Source organism: Spea bombifrons, chromosome 1, assembly GCF_027358695.1.
Source record: "Spea bombifrons isolate aSpeBom1 chromosome 1, aSpeBom1.2.pri, whole genome shotgun sequence".
In the NCBI taxonomy this organism is placed as follows: Eukaryota; Metazoa; Chordata; class Amphibia; order Anura; family Pelobatidae; genus Spea; species Spea bombifrons.
This window is the reverse complement of record NC_071087.1, coordinates 14,559,695-14,582,990: the sequence shown is the minus strand read 5'-3', so window position 1 is coordinate 14,582,990 and position 23,296 is coordinate 14,559,695. Positions and strand designations below refer to the sequence as shown.

General features: G+C 40.8%; 1 protein-coding gene across 1 annotated transcript; it reads right to left on the bottom strand.

The window, feature by feature from the left end:
- Positions 1-11,224: 11,224 nt before the first annotated feature.
- Positions 11,225-19,890, bottom strand: LYAR (Ly1 antibody reactive). Its single transcript, XM_053458277.1, has 9 exons — positions 19,773-19,890; positions 17,863-18,012; positions 14,216-14,330; positions 13,943-14,050; positions 13,413-13,496; positions 12,936-13,320; positions 12,103-12,174; positions 11,932-12,017; positions 11,225-11,365 (listed from the first exon to the last, which is right to left on the bottom strand). Exons 2-9 carry the CDS (start codon positions 17,982-17,984, stop codon positions 11,231-11,233), a joined length of 1,107 nt encoding a protein of 368 aa, XP_053314252.1. The 5' UTR covers positions 17,985-18,012; positions 19,773-19,890; the 3' UTR covers positions 11,225-11,230.
- Positions 19,891-23,296: the final 3,406 nt, after the last annotated feature.

Sequence of the window (23,296 nt, the reverse complement as noted above, 5' to 3'; positions counted from 1 at the left end):
GTAGCGTACCTAGCGGGGGCGGGCGGTCCGCACCGGGTGCCGCTCATCAGGGGGGTGCCAACTTGCCGGCACCCGGCACCCCTCCAGAGACGGGCAGTAATGTCCGCCGCTGGAGGAGCAGGCTTGCAAGGGAGCGGTATCGGATATCCGATACCGCTCCCTTGCGATCCGCGCGGCAACAGCTGTTGTGCGCCGGGGTTTGTTGTCAGATCCCGGCGCACAACACTGAAGCCGCGCCTACCGCTGTCCGTGCCCTCTGAACCCCGTGCCCTCTGAACCCTGTGCCCTCGGAAGAAGACAGAAGAACTGAAGAAGAGGAGCGAAGAGCAGGAAAATGAGCTGTAAGGAGAAAAGAGGAAAGGTAGGAAAGCATTCAGTGAGAGTGACAATGAGAGTGGATTGGTATATGTGTGGATTGGTATGTGTGTGGATTGGTATGTGTGTGTGTGGATTGGTATATGTGTGTGGATTGGTATGTGTGTGGATTGGTATATGTGTGTGGATTGGTATGTGTGGATTGGTATATATGTGTGTGGATTGGTATGTGTGTGTGGATTTGTATATGTGTGTGGATTGGTATATGTGTGGATTGGTATGTTGGTATGTGTGTGTGTGGATTGGTATATGTGTGTGGATTGGTATGTGTGGATTAGTATATGTGTGGATTGGTATATGTGTGGATTGGTATATATGTGTGGATTGGTATATATGTGTGGATTGGTATACGTGTGGATTGGTATGTGTGTGGATTGGTGTATATGTGTGGATTGGTGTATATGTGTGGATTGGTGTATATGTGTGGATTGGTGTATATGTGTGGATTGGTATATGTGTGGATTGGTGTATACTTGTGGATTGGTATATATGTGTGGATTAGTATATGTGTGGATTGGTATATGTGTGGATTGGTAAGTGTGTGAGAGTGATGGGTGTTATGCTGTACCATTTCCAATGTATTTTTCATTATATAATTATGCTCTAAAGTACATCATAACTCCCATCACTCTATACTGTTCCATACAGTGGCAGAGCTGGGAGACAGAGGCCTTGCACCCCCACCGCAGGACTTCTGAAAGGTAAGTGAACTTCAAAGAGGGAGAGGGTAGATAGTTAGGAGGGGTAGATAGGGAGAAGGGAGTGAGAAGGGGTAGATAGGGCAGAAGGGAGCGAGAAGGGGTAGATAGGGCAATCATACTCCTATCATGCCAAGTCTGCGAGTGCCTCCTGGAATCTGGGTATGCCTGGGCATGATAGGAATGTGATTGCTGTTAACAATTATATATATATATATATATATATATATATATATATATATATATATATATTGTTATTTAATTGTTTTGTCCTATTTTGGTGTGTTACTTACTTTAAATAAAAGTGTTAGATTTTTTTATGGTGTGTGGGGGGGTCATATTCAGTTTCGGCCAGGTAGTTTTAAAGTGTGTGTGGGGGGGGTGCCACATACAGGATCCGCCCCGGGTGCCAAATACTCTAGGTACGCCCCTGACTGGACCTGCCCTCTGATATTCCCAGGTATGACCATGGTGGGGGTCACAAGCTCCACTTGTGAAAGGGCATGTTTCCATACTCTGCTGAACTGGAAGTATATGGTATTAGGACAAATAAAATAAAAAAACACTAGACAAATAAATGATGATTTGCATCATTATTAAAAAAAAAAAGGGATTAATACACCTGGGGCTTGTCAGATTAAGAAGGTTTCTGAATAGTATAAGAACTCAACAGACCTATAAGAATGCATAAAACTGACAAAGCAGCTTACAATATTAATCTTCAATCCTTTATTAAGAATTAATAATACCAATTGAAATACCTTGATCAAAAAGAAGATATTTTAATAATAAGCTTTTATTTTAATTACTTTCAAACATAATACCAATAAAATTGCACAGGATTATTGAGACTGAAGATGAGCAAAGGATTAGTCCGTTGGCCAAGAAGTTTTGTTTAATTAACATAGGAAGATTCTGGAGAGCCTTTATACAAATAGAAGGACACACGTTAGCGATTGAAAATTAGTTATGTTGAACAAAACTAAAAAAACTAGCTGTTAAGTTACCCACATCCCTTAAATACAAGGCCCTGCCATACAAGCAAAATACCAGACTACAACAAAATTGCCTCCATGACAGCTTCACTTTGTTACATTGAATGCATTAAAGGTGCTATCATTAATATAATCTGACACTAGAATATTAAGAGTGTAATATAGCAAAGTGTCTGTACAAGGTCAATGGAACATCATTTAATTGTCCGCCACAGACCCCAGTAAATGTCCATCATAAGCAGTGTTGGTACTTATCCCTGATCACGAAATACAAAACGTGTGTAATGTAGCAGATGATTTGGTAACCAGCTATTGAGAACTTCGGGAAGTCCAAAAGGTCGACGTCCACCGGGTATTTTATAATGGTTATGACAGAAACAAACCTATACATCATATGTGTTTATGAATTCTGTAATGCATTCTCATATGTCGTTTTACTACAGGGTTTTTGAGTGGCATGTGTATAGTGTATATGAAACGGGTACAGCTTTGCCCACTCCCTATCTACTTCTGCCCACTTTCTCCACCCACTCACAGCTGGCCCCCTCCCCCATTGCCCCAGCCTCACCCCTTACAGTTCTCATACCCAGGACTTTCCAAGGTCAGTATATGAAGTTTGTTTGAGATATGCAGTTTAAGGTTAATTTTTACATTGCATCTCCTTCTTCGTATTTGACGAAATTCATCCAACATTTTGTTCGTCCGGTTACAATGGAAACAAGAAATAAACGCGTAGAAGACGTTGAATAGGGAATTTGAGAGGATCAAAATTAGCTTAGAGTTATAGGGTTAAGGATAGTAGTGGAGTGGTTAAATGGTCTAAATTCAATTAATTACATGAATTTAATTATTTAAATGAATTAATGATCTTAATTAGATGAAAACTTTAGAGAGTCTTGGCAGATGCTCACTAAGTCTCACACAGAAGAATCTCACTCTGTAAAATGCTCAGATGCAGCACACCAGTGTCACATAAAGCACTCTCAGTGAAATGAACGGATCCCCTGCCTGCTCTGCTCTTATATAGGCTGTCGTCATTACTACCCGTTATGCAGCTCAGTCATTGGACAAGCCCTCAGCATTATGTGACAGAAGTGAGCTGGTTGGACAAACGATGATCAGCTCACTCAATGTCCCTCCTCTTAGTGCAGGCAAAGTGGCGAGATTCTCCTCCTCTAAGTGAAGTAAAAATAGCGGCCACGGCGACGGAACTTATGAAGATTTTTTCGTATTAGCTTTTCATTTCTTTCATCCAATGTTACATTAGTTCGTTATTCGGACGAACGGACAAAATAGTAAAAGTCGGCACGAAAACACATTCATACAAAAACTAAAGCGCAAGTCTGTTAGGAACCCAATGCACAATTATAGCATTTATGCAAAAACAAAATCTGTCGGCAATTTACAAAGCCCTCCCTTTTTTTATCTCAACTGATGCATTTCATCACAAAAATATTAGTAATGATTAATCTACAACTATATACTGAGCCAAACTAGCCATAGCGATTTAAAATATCTGTGGCGATCATAACCCTACTATAAAAAATAAGTAAAATGACATATATCACAGCTAAATACATTTGAGGCTGTGACCTTTTACTCGTAAACAGACACATTATTTAGTCATAAAACAGGGATTTCTGTCTTCCAGTATCAACAATTACATGTTCTAAGGAAATACACACATGTCATTGATTTCAAATGGTAAAATGATTTAAAGATAAGATATTTTAACAACTTAAACAGGCCCGGTGAAATTGTGAATACTACCATTTCACATAGCCCCGGTGAATGTCGTATAAGGTGAACCTTCATGTAACTACTAATGGGAAACACAATACTCTTTTCTTGACTGACAGAGCAGAAAAAGAACTTAAGAGGACTTATTCTTGTAATTTCTTGAATGCTTAATTGGGGGAAGAAAGGGAGAAATGTTGAATATATTGATTGTGAGATCTGGTAACCTACGAGTACAGCTCAACGTATGGAACAATATGCCTTTTTTTGGTTATCTTGCACTAAGTTTAATATTTGATCTCTAATTTCCTTTGTAGGGGAGAGTGTTTCAGCTCAACTAGAGTTTGAATGAAATGATGCATTGCCTCTTTCCATTCAGTGGTCATGAGATCCTGTCCGCAATACATGTTGGGGTTTAAACTCATTGTCTTGATGCTGTGGGACTACAACTCGAGGTCAGAGGATCGTTTTCCTTCTAAGAGAAAGAGGCAGAGTGTGACAACGTTTTCACAGAGTTCTCAGAAGTAAAATCAAATTCTGGGGGGAAAAAAAGAGATTTATGTTCCAACCTAAAAAAGTGTGTAAAACTTTGAGTTAGATTAAGGTTGTGGGAGGAATTGTGGAATTTAGGAGTCCAAAAACACAATTTAAGCATTTGTACATCTTTCCGTATGGATTAGAGAGGTTCTGTAGACACACAGACAGAATGAATGAATGGAACAATTAAATTTCAGGATAATTCAACATTTTTGCCATAAAATTTATTCTGGTTTATTGAAAAAGTCTGTAGGTCTGTATTGGAATTTCTTAGTTTCTTGTAGCCCAGACCCTAACAGGAGGATATACACATTAATATGAACCTCTTCTTTACTGCTGATATTTTGTGCCCAAAACCTCATACTTTTTCTGCATTTTTTACACTATTTTGCCTTAACCGTGTTCTTTTTCATTTTTCATGCACTCACACAAATTGTATATTGTTTCTTTTCAAGGACAAATAGAGCTTTCTTTTGATACCATGTATCATGTATAGTCCAACATTTAGTAGGATTGTTTACACAGATTACATGTAACTGCAGAAAACCCAACTAAAGAGAGAGAGAGAGAATAGGAGGCCATGGTATGGTATATGGCTTTGGCGTAGAATGCATCACCTGACACCCGGGACATGCAGTTCCGGGCGCCGGCCAAGTGTTTTTCTGTTTGGTTTAGCCCTGCTGCTTCTGGCATAAGGCATATTTAGGGGGCAGAGTGGCATATTTGGGGGGTATAAGGCATATTTGGGAGGGCAGTGTGGCATATTTGGGGGGTATAAGGCATATCTGGGGGGCAAGATATGGAGTGGCAAGCCTGGGGTCAGATGTGCATAACTGGGGGGGAGGTTGGCAAATAAAAACAAGAAATACATTTATCTCAATAGTTTACATGTGAATTAAAATGTACTAGAAAAGCTTTTTTAGGTATTAAAACCTAGTTTGAGAAATACTGTGTTTGGGTTCTTGTTCCTTTAAAATATAGCTTTTATTATGTCAGTAAAATAAATAGGCACAATGACACGTTAATTTAAGTTTTTATTCTGCTGTTTGTTTTTAACACCCAGTTTGTTCATCAAATGATTTAGTGGCACCAGGCATATGCGTATGAACAGCTTTTATTAAAATTATTTTTGTATCAGGACTAATAGATTGTCATGAGGGGCAAGTAGATTGGGCTACCATTTTAGTCCCTTGGACAAGTAGATTTTTAAAAAGTGTCCACACCCCTGCTGACCCTTTCTGTCTATACCATGGTTAAGTTCAAACATCCCTCGAAATGAGTCAGGCTAGTGGCTGCTCAACGGTTTCATTGAGAGTTGCGGTGCAGCAGTATGATTCTGTTTTCTACTTTTTTATTGTGTTTTTCTTTGATTTTAAGTGGATCAATGTGTTATTATTTAACATGCTAGATCTATGGCAAGTCTTATGTACAATTTGTAGTAGTTGTTAGTTGTTTGTCTTTGGATAATTGTAGACTACTTTGTAGTAGACATTTGTCACACTTCTTTCTCGTTTTCTTTCTGTCGTGTTTTCAGCCCACCATTCCTATCATGAAAATAATCTCTCTAATCCTATGTTGTGCACTTCACTGGAGCACAGTTATGCTAGAAGAGAAACTGTTCTCATGAAGCCAGAAGCATACGATTGTCCAAAATTTCTCGTTATGGTGAAGCATTAAGATTTCCCTCCACTGGGCCTATCCCAAACTCTGATTTCAATGATTAAGAGGTGTGTCCAAATACTTTTGTCCATATAGTGTTCACAAAGCAAGGTTCATAAAGACATGGCTGGTTTCATGCGGAAGAACTTGACTGGCCCACCCAGAGCTCTGACCTCAACCCCATCAAACACATTTGGGATGAATTGGAATGCAGATTGCAAGCCAGGCCTTCTCGTCCAACATCAATGCCTGACCTCACAAATGCTCTATTGCAGGGGTGTCCAAGTTTTTTCTGCAGTGGGCCACTTCATCAGAATTGTATACGTGCGCGGGCCGCACTCATTTTGCACGGTGACAAAAAATATGGCCTTTAATAAAATATGCAGATTAAAATAAAGTAAAATGACACAAAACCTTTACTTTTCCTCTCACTGATTTCTGGGCCTAGAAAGTTTTGCGACTACAAATTCAGGATTCCCTAGATTTATTCTAGGGATGAACTAAAATGAAAATTCTGGACCAAAACATTCAGGGTTCACTTAGCCAAAACGGAAAATGACCCCCACCTTTAAAAATAATAATAAAAACTCACATTTTTAATAAAAGTAGGTAACACACAATTGGACAAAATTAGCAATATGACTTGGCAACCAGTAAATGCTGGCAACCCAGGCAACCAGTAAATGCTGGTACCTAGGCATTATGGGACTGTGCTCGCTGTGATTGCTGTTGGCAATCACACTCCTATCATGCCAAGTCAGCCAATACATGCTGGTACAGGGTGGCTGTAAGTGATGTGCATACCCCATACTGCTGGCAGCATCACTACACAAGGGGGGCAGCTAGCTAGGTTTCAGCATGTACTGGCTGACTTGGCATGATAGGAGTGTGATTGCTAACAGTAGTCACAGTCCCATCATGCCTAGGTTCCAGCACTTACACATCCATCCAGTAAATACTGGAACCTAGGCATTATGGGACTGTGATTGCTGTTAGCAATCACACTCCTATCATGCCAAGTCAGCCAATACATGCTGGTACAGGGTGGCTGTGATGTGCAGACCCCATACTGCTGGCAGCATCACTACACAAGGGGGGCAGCTAGCTAGGTTTCAGCATGTACTGGCTGACTTGGCATGATAGGAGTGTGATTGCTAACAGTAGTCACAGTCCCATCATGCCTAGGTTCCAGCACTTACACATCCATCCAGTAAATACTGGAACCTAGGCATTATGGGACTGTGATTGCTGTTAGCAATCACACTCCTATCATGCCAAGTCAGCCAGTACATGCTGGTACAGGGTGGCTATAAGTGCAGACCCCATACTGCTGGCAGCATCAATACACAAGGGGGGCAGCTGGCCAGGTTTCAGCATGTACTGGCTGACTTGGCATGATAGGAGTGTGATTGCTAACAGCAATCACAGTCCCATCATGCCTAGGTTCCAGCACTTACACATCCATGATATCACACACACACACACACACACACTCATTTATTCATATAATCATTCATTCACAGATTCATTCCCTCAATCACACACACTCATTCAAACACCCTCCCCACCTCCTTACCTGCAAGGCAGCTCCTCGATGCCGCTTACAGACTTCAGCAGGGGGCGCGGCCTCCCTCTGCCTTCTCTGCTAAAGCACAGAGGAAGTAGGATGTCACGTGAACTCCGCTTCCTCTGTGTGCAGTCCAGAAGTCCCTCCCACAAGTAAGTAGCAGGGCTTGAGGTGCGGCTCGCGTGAGATCGGTTGCCCTGGCTGCCGATCTTACGCGGGCCGCACCTCGAGGTCTCGCGGGCCGCATTTGGCCCGCGGGCCGCATGTTGGACGCCCCTGCTCTATTGGATGAAATTCACAGAAACACTCCAAAATCTTGTTGAACCCCTTTCTCAGAAGAGTGGAAGCTGTTATAGCTGCAAAGGAGGGACCAACTTCATATTAATGTATATATATTTAGAATGCGATGTCATAAAAGTCTCTGTTGGTTTAATGGTCAGGCGTCCCAATACTTTCTCATATTGCGTACCTAGTGAATGTACATGGAGATGCTGCTGCTGAGAGTTATCTGCTATTAGAGTCTCTCAGTGCTAGCACATAAGAGCATTTCCAGATGCATACATTTTAATGTTGGAAGTTATACGACACTGTGTTTGGTATAATATATGCTGTCTTTATCTGATCGTGGATGTTTCCTGTACAGGGCAAACCTTCAAACAAATTCTTACCTTATGATTAACGTGTACCTTACACTGTACAACAGGGCCGGCCTTAGGAGTGTGCGACCTGTGCGGCCGCACAGGGCGCCATGGCAACAGGGGCGCCTGCCCGGGACTTAAATTAAAACATCTGGGGTTTTTTTTTTTTTTTTACTTTATTTAACATCCTCCATGTTAAATAAAGTTTTTTTTAACTTTATTTAACACGGAGGATGTTAAATAAAGTTAAAACCAAAAAACCCTGGTGTTTTAATTAAAGTCCCGGGCAGAGGCGCCGAGTGGTCACTTGTGAAATTTTCAACAACCGCTCGGCGCCCCTCACTCTCCGTGACTCCGTCGCGGTGCCGGCGTTTCATGCTGAGCGCCGGAATGATTCTGGCGCTCAGCTGTGAAGCGTGCACCGCGGCAGAGCGGGAAGACGGACGCCTCCCGCTCCCACCGCAGGACTCCGGCAACAAGGTAAGTAAGGATAGGGAGAGGGGGTAGATAATGAGAAGGGGCAGGGAGGGTAGATAGTGAGAAGGGGCAGGGGGGTAAATAGTGAGAAGGGGCAGAGGGGGGAAGGCAGTGAGAAGGGGCAGAGGGGGAGAATTTTTTCCTTTCTTTTTTGGGGGGATGGGGGCGCCAGAGGTGTAGTCCGCACAGGGCACCAGAACACTTAAGGCCGGCTCTGCTGTACAACATGCAAATTTTTAACACTTTCTATCTATAAGAGGTTCCTTATGCAGCCTCTGCCAGGGAAGATAATTATATTCTGACAATGTTTTACTGAAATTATGTCTCCAGGTTGATTTTGCACCATGTCCCCGAGACTTATGCACATAACCTCTTGCCTTTGGATTCAATATTTGTTGCCAGCCGTAATCTTTAAACCATTATTTTTTTATATCCAATCCATTAACTACCAGTCCTCTAATTTACTAAACCCGAAGTGTGCAGATGAGCTAATCTCACCGACTTCATTATGCATAGTAAAGAACTGTTGCACATAGTAAAGTCAGCAATTAGATACAATCAGTTCACCTTTTGTTTCTGGTACATTAGGGTAAATCAGGGCACATGCACAATACCTGGACATTGCTTTAGAGTTCCAGAAATGTAACAGTTACTGAGATTACATTACTCCTGATTATTTTTGGATTATAGTTTGACTTGTATTAAACCTTGCAACTAAATAGCATTTTCTGTAATCCTTTCTTAAGTGCTGCTTATGATGTTTATGATACATAATAGCACAGAGATTATGAAATGCGATACAGCAATATCAAATTTAATTGGAAGAATAGCTTGATATAATGAAATCATCGGACAATAGCCTGCTTTATAACACAGTGCAGCCTAACATTTGAATTATGTAGCTGGTGTTAAATAATCCAGAAGATGCCTTGTGCCCCCCCATGCCACTGACCCTTAATTTCCATATAATATATACCAAAATAATGGTACAATTACAAATTGTGTAAAAAGGAAATGTGTGATTTTAATGTATCGTGATACGTTTGTGAATCTTAAATTAAATCTCCATGCTGTCTCCTAACGTCTTGTCTAGCCCTCTCTAACAATTACATCCTCCAGAATAATATACAGCGTAAATCATTCATCCATGCTTAACAAATACACATGCAATCACCATTTTTAACTGATTTAAAAAATGGCTGATTTAGCTCTTTAAGAATACACTTTAAAACAAAAGAGAGAATACAAGCCAGAGAGAATCCAGGAGTAGTTTCCCGCAGAAGCAGTCACAAGCATAGGGAGAGGCAAGCAAAGCAAGAGTAAGCACAGAGGGGAGGCAGACCTCCACTCCCTTAGTGAGAGCGAAGCCCGACTGGACCTGTGCCCACACTGCAGTGCAGCCTCCTGCCTGACATCCACTACGGGGGTGATATCTGTTGAATCCGATGATTCCCCCCCAGCTGCGGCCGTGACAAGCTTGGAGGAGATTGAAGTTATGAAAGGAAGATCCTCCAACTCGAACACTTTCCTTTTCAGTACATGGTGTACAAGAGGCACTCACGCCAATTACAACGAGATACCGTAGATTTAGTGTTCATTTTATTTAGTCTGCATTTCTGTTATGTAATATGTTGAAGTTGTTGAATTTCAAGAGTCATCAGCAAGTCCCAATGTGGTCAAAAACTCATGTTTATTGAGCTATTGACAGGCTAGCATTGCAGTTCATTCATAAGAATTAACAATTGGCAAATTATAAAACGCAGTTTACAATCTATACATGTAGAAAAACATTGCATCATAATTTACATTTGCAGAGTTTGGGTGTGATGTTTTAAAAGATTCAAGCAAAGTACATTCACAAAGAGGATGAGATCTTTCCGGATTAAACAATAATAAGGTAACATACAGTATTTCAACATTAAAAATGGGGCCTGAAGCCAGATCTAATCCGTATATTAACCAATCCACAGGGTAGGCAAGCTGCGACAATCATGTATTACAATTTCCATCAAGCTCTCATATGGTCCGGTCCAAAGTTGGTAATAAAGAGGCCATGGGGTCAAAGGGTTGCTTAATTCCCCCACTGAAACGGTTGCTAAACACCAAAAATGTACTTAATAATAAAAACGCTGTGAAGAAGACCAACGTAGTCTGGTCATTATTCATTTCTTTAGTTAGCATGCAACGTCGTTTTATTCAGTAGAACCTGATAAATAACTTTCTCCAGAACGTTGACCTGTGTAAAACGTAGCTGCAGTTGGTACATCCTAAACACAGATATATACTGTACATGAAACCAGGAGACGCCGTTCCAAACGCACACTAAGGGAGGCGGGACATGTGATGAACTGATGATATGCAGACATCAGAAGAGTTTCTCCTAATACGTGACATATCTTGGTTCAGATAATATACTTTAATTCTGAATAAGACATTCTTCCCGAGAAAAGAATTTAAAACGGTCATACATTACATTTGTAGAAAATGTTATATATAATTGGGGTGCTGGATTAAAAAAAAAAAAAAATACATCAATACTATTGCACACTATTTTAAGAGTTTTACTTTTTCTTTTAAAACTTTAAATTTCGGGTTACTGTGTATTTTTTTGTTGAATATTACAAGGAGATCCTCTTCAGATCTGTGCTGTTCCGAAGATACTGCATAGTATTGGGCAAGAACCTACAAACAGATAGAAATACATCATTACTACATTTTATTTAGGAAAACTATTCTCTCCAGTGTCAGTGCAACAATTATTTTTCCATTCCATCCACACCCTCAAAAATCTTTATGTAGTAAGCTCAGCAATGCACAATTACGCTATATTGTTCCTAAAAACTAAAAATTGTGCACCCAAACTCCCATGTTTTGGCTACCTCAATGCCATCTCTGATAAAAGCAAGGACCTATTCTATATCACAATGGCTTATCTAGGTCTTATCTGAGTTCTAGCATTTAAGCCCCACACATGGACAGATATAATGAAGAAAATGTTATCCTGACCATTCATTTCTTTGAATATATTTCTAATAAACTCATAAAGTCTATCATATAATCCTAGTAGAAAAGGAAACAATGCTTAAACTCGAGAATGTCAAATTCTAAACTTGCCTTCCATACAAATGTTTGACAAATTACAGGGGCTAAAAATTGAAACTATTTCACAATCCAATACATGGCTGTGTATGCGATTTATTGATAAACAGTTCATAAAGATTGAGAAATAAAAACTCTGAGCACTGCACCTTTTTCCTTAGTCTTTTAACCGGCAGTTCGTTATCCGGAGCATCTTTCAGCAGCGCTTTTATAGTTCCCTTCCAGTTGAATTTACCTGAAATATATCTCACAAATCAGCATATCATCTAAAACCAAGCTGATTCAGTTGTGCTCCAAAGAAACTGTAAAAGAATTTATACCTTGATTTGCCTCGTTATTCTCATGGTTTTCATCCATAGAATTCTCTTCCAGCTGCTTTTCGCATGGCTCGCCTTTAACATTAGGAGGAATTTGAGTTATTTTATCAGGTTTATATTGAGATACTGAACATACATCTGTTACGTTTCATGCATGTAATCTTTACCCTACAGAGCCCTAGTTTAAATCATAACACTAATCATGACAACACTAGAAAAAGTGCATCTCCGCTGGCCTGTACCTAGCCATGTACTTTCCATGGATTAACTGACACTCTAGTTATAGGGAGCTAGAAAGCAAGACTCCAGTCTCATTACCTTCTCCCTCAAGCCATCTCTACTGAAAGCAGAACATTTGCGCGAACACTTCTTGCATATGCTCAGTAGCAAATCTATTTTACGGCGTCAAGCTCCAGGCTTCAATGGGAGTGCTCCTGAGCTTCAGCACAAGCATGCTTCCTGCATATACTTCCCGGAACTGCATTCACTAAAGACACATTTAATGGAAAATGGACTGAGCATGCATTAAAAACTCCATTTTGGGGAGAAGACTTTAATAGTGGTTCCTTTTTTATTTTCCTCAGAAATGTAAAGGATTTAGGAGTAATGCGCCAGTGCAGTTAATCCATTAGCACATCAGTGAATAGACCCTTTCACCAGAGTCACACACAGCGGTGAAGAGTGTGGCTCATAAATACAAAGTCTAATGATTGTTCTACTCATCTTGGCAGGGTTTCACATGCTGAGACTTCATGTCCTTTGCCTGTTTGGCAGGAAATCTGCATGATCACTAACGTAGGAAAACTCAGATTTACTACAACGTCTAAACTGCATACCTTCTTGTTTTCTCTTTTTCTTAGAGTTGGGAGCATCTTCCTCATGGTGACCGTTCTGTGGCGCACACACCTCTGCAGTTTCTGACACTTTTTTCTTTTTTTTCTTCTTTCCTTCTGGCTCCTCATCTATGGCTTCTGATTCCTCGTCTTCATTGGTCTCCTGATCTTCCATCTTGCGCTTTTTACCTTTTTTCTTTTTACCATCTTCTATCTGGTTGTCTACTACTGACTCTTTTTTTTCTTTTTTATTCTTCTTCTGTCGCTCTTCCTTGCGTTCCCTTTTGTTTTTCTTTTTCTCGTTTTCCTCTACCTGCTCTGAAGGTCCAGACTGGGTTTCGGATGGGGAATTATCCACCTGTTTTGGCTTCTCTTGACTACCTGTGCCCTTGAGGAAGAAAAAAAAAAAGGATTACTTGTGTTTCATTTTAGCTATAACACGAAATGTTTGGGAATTATGTGACGCTAAACAATACTTACAGTGCTTGTAGCTTCAGAGAAAATCTCCCAAACCTGGTCCTGAACGGCTTGGTTATAAATTTTTAAACTGTTCTTCATCCAGTTCTAAAACCACAGAGTAGAAGAAGTGTGGAAATTGATTTTTGTTATCATACTTGTAAAATAAGTAATAAAAATAACGTTGCCTAATACGGTCAGATTTTTTTTTTCTCTCTCGTTCCCTCCATAAGTTTTCCACAGTAATTATTCTACATTTAAAAAGTTAATTGTTCTTTGAATATATTATATATTATATATATATATATATATATATATATATATATATATATATATATATATATAATATATTACAGACTCTCAGGCATCTCTCAAGGCTTATAGGACCATCTTCTCTTAATAGCCATTTGGGCTTTTATTATCTTATTATCATGTAAATAGTTGTGATAAACGATTTTAACCATATAAAGTATTTCTCCCTCATTAACACTTGTAAGCCAGTTTTAGTTTGTCTTAAATTTGTTTAGGTAACTAAATGAAAATTACTAACTTACCTGGAACTTGGCTTTTTTCCTTGGAATATTATCATACCCACTAATTTGGTTTAAAATGTTCCGTATATTTGGAGTGATGCTTGGCTTCTTCATTACTTCTTGGATTTTCTAGACATGAAACAATAACCGGTTTTATCTCATTTATTTATTTATTTTTTTACTCCATAACATGCAAGAATAGCTATTCAATTATTACAGTCCATTCTACTCAATTCATTTTATTTTGGTTCTAACTGGTAATGGACTTTACGAAGGGTAAAACGAAGCACTTACTTGTATCCACATTTGTTGCTTCACGTCACCTTTGTTTGACTTGACTTCAAAGCCTTTGCCACCATATTTCTGGTCTTCGCTAATACATTTCAGATGAGTTCTGTAGTCCTCCCCCCTGTGTTATAATAAGAGGAAAATGAAGAATGACACATATATAAAGTATGGGACCTCTTTCTTTACTCTTCAGTCATACGGGATGTATTTATTGATATTCTGTTTAAAACTATTATTGGTTTCTACAAAATAGGTGCAGTTAATCCAAAACAGCTTCAAGAGAAAAGAAAAATACAAAAACAAATAGTTCTTTAGGGCATTTATTCACTAAAACCATTAGTTATAAGGGGAATGTGTGTGTGTGTGTGTGTGTGTATTAATATATCACAATTTTATATCAGATTTTAGTATTTTTGCAACATATTAAAAAAATATGCAAACTTAGAACGGATAAATCATTCACTAATAAAGTTTAAAAAAAAAAAGTACACGTTGTTCCAACAATTTCAACTTTTGTATCAATTATTTCTATTGTTTTATTCTGTATTATATTTTATACATGATTTCAAAGTTTTTTGTGTTTTTTTAATAGACTCGACAAGCTAGAGCAGGCATGTCCAAACTTTTTTCGAAGAGTGCCAGATTTGATGAAGTGAACATGTGCGAGGGCCGACCATTTTGCCTGACATTTTCTGAACCATTAAAATGAAATGCAAATTAACTATTTTATGCAAAGTTTATTGAAAACGGCATACCACATCTATCCCTTTCTCACTCTCCTTTTTCAGCAACCGCTCAGCACCCCTTGGGCCCCCCTGACTGGCAGAACTCCAGGGCCCGGTCGCAGTCGCGACCCCGGTAGTTCCGCCACTGCCTACAAATTTCTTCATCAGATGCCCTTGTGGCTGTGTGTGCCGGCGCAGGGAGAAGGAAAGCCCAAATCTAGCGACGTCCGAGATCGCAAGATTTGGGCTTTCCTTCTCCCTGCGCCGGCACACACAGCCACAAGGGCATCTGATGAAGAAATTGTGTAGGGGAGTGCAGGGGCGTACCTAGAGTATTTGGCACCCGGGGCGGATCCTGTATGTGGCACCCCCCCACACACACTTTAAAACTACCTGGCCGAAACTGAATATGACCCCCCACACACACCATAAAAAAATCTAATACTTTTATTTAAAGTAAGTAACACACCAAAATAGGACAAAACAATTAAATAACAATATATATATATATATATATATATATATATATATATATATATATATATATATATAATTGTTAACAGCAATCACATTCCTATCATGCCCAGGCATACCCAGATTCCAGGAGGCAGTCGCAGACTTGGCATGATAGGAGTATGATTGCCTTATCTACCCCTTCTCGCTCCCTTCTGCCCTATCTACCCCTTCTCACTCCCTTCTCCCTATCTACCCCTCCTATCTACCCTCTCCCTCTTTGAAGTTCACTTACCTTTCAGGAGTCCTGCGGTGGGGGTGCAAGGCCTCTGTCTCCCAGCTCTGCCACTGTATAGAACAGTATAGAGTGATGGGAGTTATGATGTACTTTAGAGCATAATTATATAATGAAAAATACATTGGAAATGGTACAGCATAACACCCATCACTCTCACACATTTACCAATCCACACGCATACCAATCCACACGCATACCAATCCACACATATACACCAATCCACACGCATACACCAATCCACACGCATACACCAATCCACACGCATACACCAATCCACACGCATACACCAATCCACACGCATACCAATCCACACGCATACCAATCCACACACACACCAATCCACACACACACCAATCCACACACATACATTAATCCACACACATACACCAATCCACACACACATACCAATCCACACACATACCAATCCACACACATACACCAATCCACACACATACACCAATCCACACACATACACCAATCCACACACACATACACCAATCCACACACACATACACCAATCCACACACACATACACCAATCCACACACACATACACCAATCCACACACACATACACCAATCCACACACACATACACCAATCCACACACACATACACCAATCCACACACACATACACCAATCCACACACACATACACCAATCCACACACACACACCAATCCACACACACACACCAATCCACACACACACACCAATCCACACACACACACCAATCCACACACACACACCAATCCACACACACACACCAATCCACACACACACACCAATCCACACACACACACCAATCCACACGCATACCAATCCACACACATACACCAATCCACACACATACACCAATCCACATACACCAATCCACACACATACACCAATCCACATACACCAATCCACACACATACCAATCCACACGCATACCAATCCACACGCATACCAATCCACACGCATACCAATCCACACGCATACCAATCCACACGCATACCAATCCACACGCATACCAATCCACACACATACACCAATCCACTCCACACACATCAATCCACACATACCAATCCACACACATACACTAATCCACACATATATACCAATCCACACATATATACCAATCCACACATATATACCAATCCACACATATATACCAATCCACACACATACCAATCCACACACATACCAATCCACACATATACACCAATCCACACACATACACCAATCCACACACATACACCAATCCACACACATACACCAATCCACACACATACACCAATCCACACATATACACCAATCCACACACATACACCAATCCACACACACATACCAATCCACACATATACCAATCCACACACATACACCAATCCACACACATACACCAATCCACTCTCACTGTATGCTTTCCTACCTTTCCTCTTTTCTCCTTACAGCTCCTTTTCCTGCTCTTCGCTCCTCTTCTTCTTCAGTTCTTCCTTCTTCTTCCGAGGCCACGGAGTTCAGAGGGCACGGACAGCGGTGGGCGCGGCTTCAGTGTTGTGCGCCGGTTTCTGACAACAAACCCCGGCGCACAACAGCTGTTGCCGAGCGGATCGCAAGGGAGCAGTATCGGAGGTCTTTACCGGACATCCGGCTCCCTTGAGTGATTTTAAATACCTCCGATACTGCTCCCTTGCGATCCGCGCGGCAACAGCTGTTGTGCGCCGGGGTTTGTTGTCAGATCCCGGCGCACAACACTGAAGCCGCGCCCACCGCTGTGTGGCTGTGTGTGGCTGTGTGTGCCGGCGCAGGGAGAAGGAAAGCCCAGATCTCGCGCTTTCCTTCTCCCTGCGCCGGCTGATGACGCCAAGTCCCGTGGCTCACTTGGGGGCCGCATCAGTCCGGAACGCGGGCCGCAATTGGCCCGCGGGCCGGACTTTGGACATGCCTGAGCTAGAGTAACAGATGTAAAACATTTTGGGGTGGGCTATACTTCATAGATATGCTGACTGTACAGGAGGACCAAAGCAATAATATGCTACCCCAAACTTGCACCCTGGGAAGGATACAATATATTCTTTGCTATGGACGCTTTCTCTGCACTTTTATCTGTCACTATGGTCTAGCAAACATAACAAATCACATTTAACAAGAAAAAATTCAGGATTTGAGAAATTAGTAGTATTAGGAAATGTCACATACCAAAAATCTTTACCACAGTCTATGCAGGAAAGACATTCGCAGTTTCGGCAGATTGTAACGTGTTTCTCCACTTGCGCTTTCTTCAAAGATTCCCCACACGCATTGCAAGTGAAAAATACCATGACGAGCGATGCAGCGGCAAATAATGTTCTAAGGAAAAGCATTGGACAAAATGATAGACCATAGACATAAAAAACATTATGGAGCCAGCATCTAACCCAGGATAACAGCCAAAGAATTTTCCGCAAATGATGCCTAAAGCAGAAGTAAGGAAGGGCGAGTGAACAACATGCGCAGGAACGCAGTTTGGGGCAAAGAAACATGCTTAAGGTAGCCAATCGGTAACCAGAATTGTGAGAGCGATGAGAAGCATAGCTACTGCTGCAACTTACACATCTTTATTTTTTAAGGATGCATATTAAAAGTCCTCCCAGGGTACTTTCATATGAATTATTCTTTAGCAGGGCTGCTAGGGACAGTAAACCGCCCCTTTAACAAAAACTTACCATTTTCTTATGCATTGATTTTAAAATAAACTGCAACATTTAATAACTCGCCCCAATATTATAACAACCTTTAGTGCGGTATTTTACATCGAAATGATAAAAGCAGGTGCTTCAAAGTGATGCAGTCACATGATCGCTCTATGATTATACCTTTCAGCCATGCAGAGGACGGTTGCTCACATATAGTAACCCAACAAGAACGCACAAGGGCCACACTACAATTGTAAAGAGGTAAGCTGGCTTAATGAAAAATGTCACCCCGGCACCATCTCTATTTTTTTTTTTTTCCCTTTTTGCTTGTATTTTCTTTCTAATGATGGTTAAATCCTACATGTATATTATGTTTGTAAATACACATCATACCATAGGATAGTGTGTACAGATCTGGAATCTGTGCCATAACTATAGAGATCTAACAAGATGAAGTCATCACTATGATGCTATTTAGTATGAGCCAGAATATCCATAAATCTCTAGAAGCCACCCAAAGAGTCGGATCTAAAAATCTAGGAGCCGCGGCTACTTGCAATGGCCAAGCCCTGCATTCAAGGGGCATTCCTGTACATCCCATTCTCAACGCATATTGGAGTGGATTGTGAACGGACTTCCATACATTGTGCAGCATAACACATACATGACTTCATGCCTTGACCAGAAGGCCTATTTAACTACACTTTCCGCAGTTTCAGGATCAATAACGGGAAAAATAGTGTAAATTCATGACTTTTTAATATAGTCTGTGGTAAGATTGGTAAATACCAGCTAGATCCAATGATGTCATACGGTGTCCCAGCTGCCACTTTTAATTGAATTCCCAAAGAAAAACACCGTTTGCCGATGTTAGAATGATACATTTTATTTCATTTAATGGATTTATACATCGTGTATTTCAGAGGACCATAAACCAGTAAAAACGTAGATTTTGGGCAAAGACCGTTTCCTTGACTACTTTTAACTCGCCCACCATATTAAGAGTACACGCCGTGGAAGACTGGCACGCGTGGGGGGCAATGGCTGTTCTTTAAAGCGTTATTTTGAAAAACACCGCATGCTGACAGCGTCCCGGGAAATTGCGCATTAAAACAATATTTGAACATTCCCACCGGACACGTGTTGGTCATTTAAATGCGCCAGAAAGACACCGCTATCAAACAGAAGGTGATACTAAAAAAAAAGCTTTCCCGCCTAATTATAATGCCAGACGCCGAGTCCCTGCCATCAGCCGGCGGCGGACAGTCTATCGAGTCTTACTCCGGAGCCGAGCACCGGTCCACACTTGGAGCTGCTGTTAAGACACTAGCGGCCGCACCGTGCACCCCACCCCCCTCAGCGTGTTAACCTGCCCAGAGACACTACCTGACACAGCCCTCCAAAACCAACCGGGAAGCCACCGCAGACACTTACCCCCTAAACCCACGTGTTCCCCGGCACACCGGTCTCTATTTACCGAGTCTACGTCACTTCCGGGTGCACCTCCTTAACGCTCTACTTGCCGTAAGCTTCTAGGCTCCACTGCTCTGCGTATGATGGAGACGACGGAAGTGACGTCACGAGCTACGGGACGCTGCGTTTCCCGCGGCCAATGCTAGTGACGTCAGTGAATGCCGGTGACGGAAGGATAATTTTGGGGTAAGGCGTAATAGTAGGTCCGAGAGCTTGTCAGAGACACGCGGGATAACGTGTTCATTACAGCAACAACAATAAAGATGTGGAATTCACTATTGTAGACGTTGCGCTATTAAATTCGATAGATGCCTTTAACTGGGGGCTTGGTGGCTGTTTAGTAAATAAGAATATACGGCGATATAACTATAAGGACAGGGTTAGTTAAAGCTCATGGATACAGTGAGATGCCATTTGGAGTCAAGCAGGAATTCCCCCCTTTTTGCGGCACAGTTTAAAATAATTTGTAACTCGGGTTTCTTGCTTTCTTCTGTATCACATATATATAGAGAGAGAGAGAGCACATATATATATATATAGAGAGAGAGAGAGCACGAGATCATATATATACATATATATTGAGAGAGATCATATAGATAGATAGATAGAGAGAGAGCAAGATCATATATATACATATACATAGAGCGAGATCATATATATATATACATATATATATAGAGAGAGAGAGAGAGAGAGAGAGATATCACATATATGTAGATATATATAGAGAGAGAGATCACATAGATATAAAGAGAGATCACATATATGTAGATATATATATATATAGAGAGAGAGATCACACACATTTATATATATATATAGAGAGAGAGAGATCACATATATATATATAGATAAATATATATAATGTCTGTTATTGCTGCTCTTCTCTCGGTTCTGTAGAGCTAGATAATTACCATTTATTTATTTTTTACAATGCGTTTGTTCGTCGGCCAGTCGTGGAAATCTCGGGGTCTGTACTTATGCCGGGTAGGTTTCTATGAAAGGAACGTCTCTACACTTTGTTCGGCGCAGGAAGATCTCTAATTAGATGACGTGAATCAGCCTCTAATACACAGATAAAAAATACATTGTTATTTTCTGGTTTAGCGTGACTTGTTGCCAGGTACCTTTCCATCAGTTCTACTTTATTATATTTGGGACACAATAACTTTTTTAATCCCGCAGGACTTTCCATGTCATAGTTGCACACAAGCGTACTATACATCCCGTACCGTCTATTTTACATTCGGAAACATTTCATTATAATATAAGGTTTGTCTTGTAATCATTAAAAGCCTCGGTTCGGCTCCCATTTAATAGAGAGTTTAACAAATAAGATGTTTGTATTCCGTGTACTGCATGTATAATTTTCCGTTATTATACCTAGAATCACCTTTTTCTGTATGTCCTAGTTATTTTGTGATGCGCTGCATGTTGTATAATGAACAAAGCTCTGTGTAAATTGTTGACATTATAGAAATCAAAGATACAGCACTGCGGAATATGATGGCTCCATATAAAACTATAAATGATATCTGTCGTGTACGAAGATTGAAGGTTAGCAAACAAACATGACACTTTTACGTTAAAAGGCATTTCTGGAGGCAGAGGGGCATAAAGGGGGTTAAAAGACATATCATGGGGCACTCTGCCTCCAGAAAAGCCTCATGCCCCCCATATAACACCCCCCCCCCAGACTAAACAGTGCTTCTGACTCCCTGGTGTCTGGTGGGGGCAACGGGTGGAGGCCGATGTTAGTTCTGATAGATCTTCTATGACTGAGCACCGGGAGGTGCTGTAGTCGGGGTTGTCTGCGTTCATCGAGCGGACGTTCGCCGGCTGACAGAGAAGAGCATTCCCCGCAGCGCTGTGGGGAATTCTCCTCTCTGGCAGCCGGGGAAGGTGTGCGCAATGCGTCTAGACAACCTCCGCTGCTGTCGGCACTTTCGCCGACGCCCGGTGTAAGTACCGGCAGCAGCTGAGGTTACCAGACAGGAGGATCCAGGTTCACTGCACCTCATTTGAGGTCTGATTAGAAGATGACCTTGATTATAAGATTATATTATATACCTTATATGAAAGTTACTCCTTGCCGACCCAAATCCTGTTGTGTGATTTTTGAAGTAACTCAAATAATAGACCAGGAAGGAGCAGTTGATACACTTTAGCCAATCTAGATTTCAGTAAGGCATTCGAAACTGTTCCCCGTGGAGGACGTAAATAAAGTGCAGTAAATTAGTTGAATGGATACGGCGATGGTTGAGGGTTGTAGTTAATGTTGTTTATTCAAAGGAAGGCGTTGTCACTAGTGGGCAGCCTTATGGATCTATTGATAATTTGGAGAAAGTTCAGAGGAGAGCGGTTAAAAAGTATCAGGTAATGCTCTGAAAAATACCCCTCGTCTTATACACGGGGTCGTCTTCTAATGAGACCTTAAATAGGTCTGACTTTGAGACTGCAGTGCTGCAGGGGACCTGGATCCTCCTGTCTTATGCCCCACCCCCCCCAACTTATCGGTGCTTCTGACTCCCTGGTGTGTTGTCCGGGCAGCGGGTAGACATCTACGCGATGGACGCAGACAACCCCCGCTGCTAACCGCACCTCCTTCCGGCTGCAGAGGAAGTTGTCGACGCGAATCGCGTAAACCTCTACCTGCTGCCCCAGCTACACACCAAGGACTCAGAAGCACCGGTAAGTTTTGAGGAGGGAGGGTGTTTAAATGGGGGGGCATAAGGCATTTCTGTAGGCAGAGTGCCTTTTTAACCCCCTTAATGCGACTCTACCTCCAGAAATGCCTTTTAACCCTCTATACGCCACTCTGCCTCCTGAAACGCCTTATACCTCCCTATACACCACTCTGCACCATAATATGCCTTTAACCCCCTAAATGCCAGAGTGGGATATAGGGGTATAAGACGTTTCTGGAGGCAGAGTGGCACATAGGGGGTCAAAAGGCATATCATTTTTTTTTTTTTTTTTTTTTTTTTTTATATATATTTGAAATAGAGAATATTAAATTTCCAGTCAAAAGGGCTGGAATTAAGTGACACTAAACTTAAAATCACTGTAGGGACACATTTGTTATATTTTATTATATATTCACATCATAATAGTACGGAATTTTTTCTCCTAAATTATTCACTAGATTCTGATTTGTTTAAAGTAATGCAGAGATATACACGCTAAAACTATATGAGAAACAGGATGAATTTAAATATTTAGGACCCCACTGTCTTAAATATATATTTGAAATAGAGAATATTAAATTCTCTGGAATTAAGTGCCACCAAACTTAAAATCACTGTAGGGTCATACTCGTCATTTTTATAATTTAGACACTGTCACTAGAATTAAAAATACAAGAGCAATTTATTTATTTTTTTTTTTTAATTTTTTTTTTTTTTTTTTTTTTCCTCCACACAAACTAATAAATTTATTATTACTTTAAATAAATAATTTATTACTTTAAATAAATCTCTTTAGGG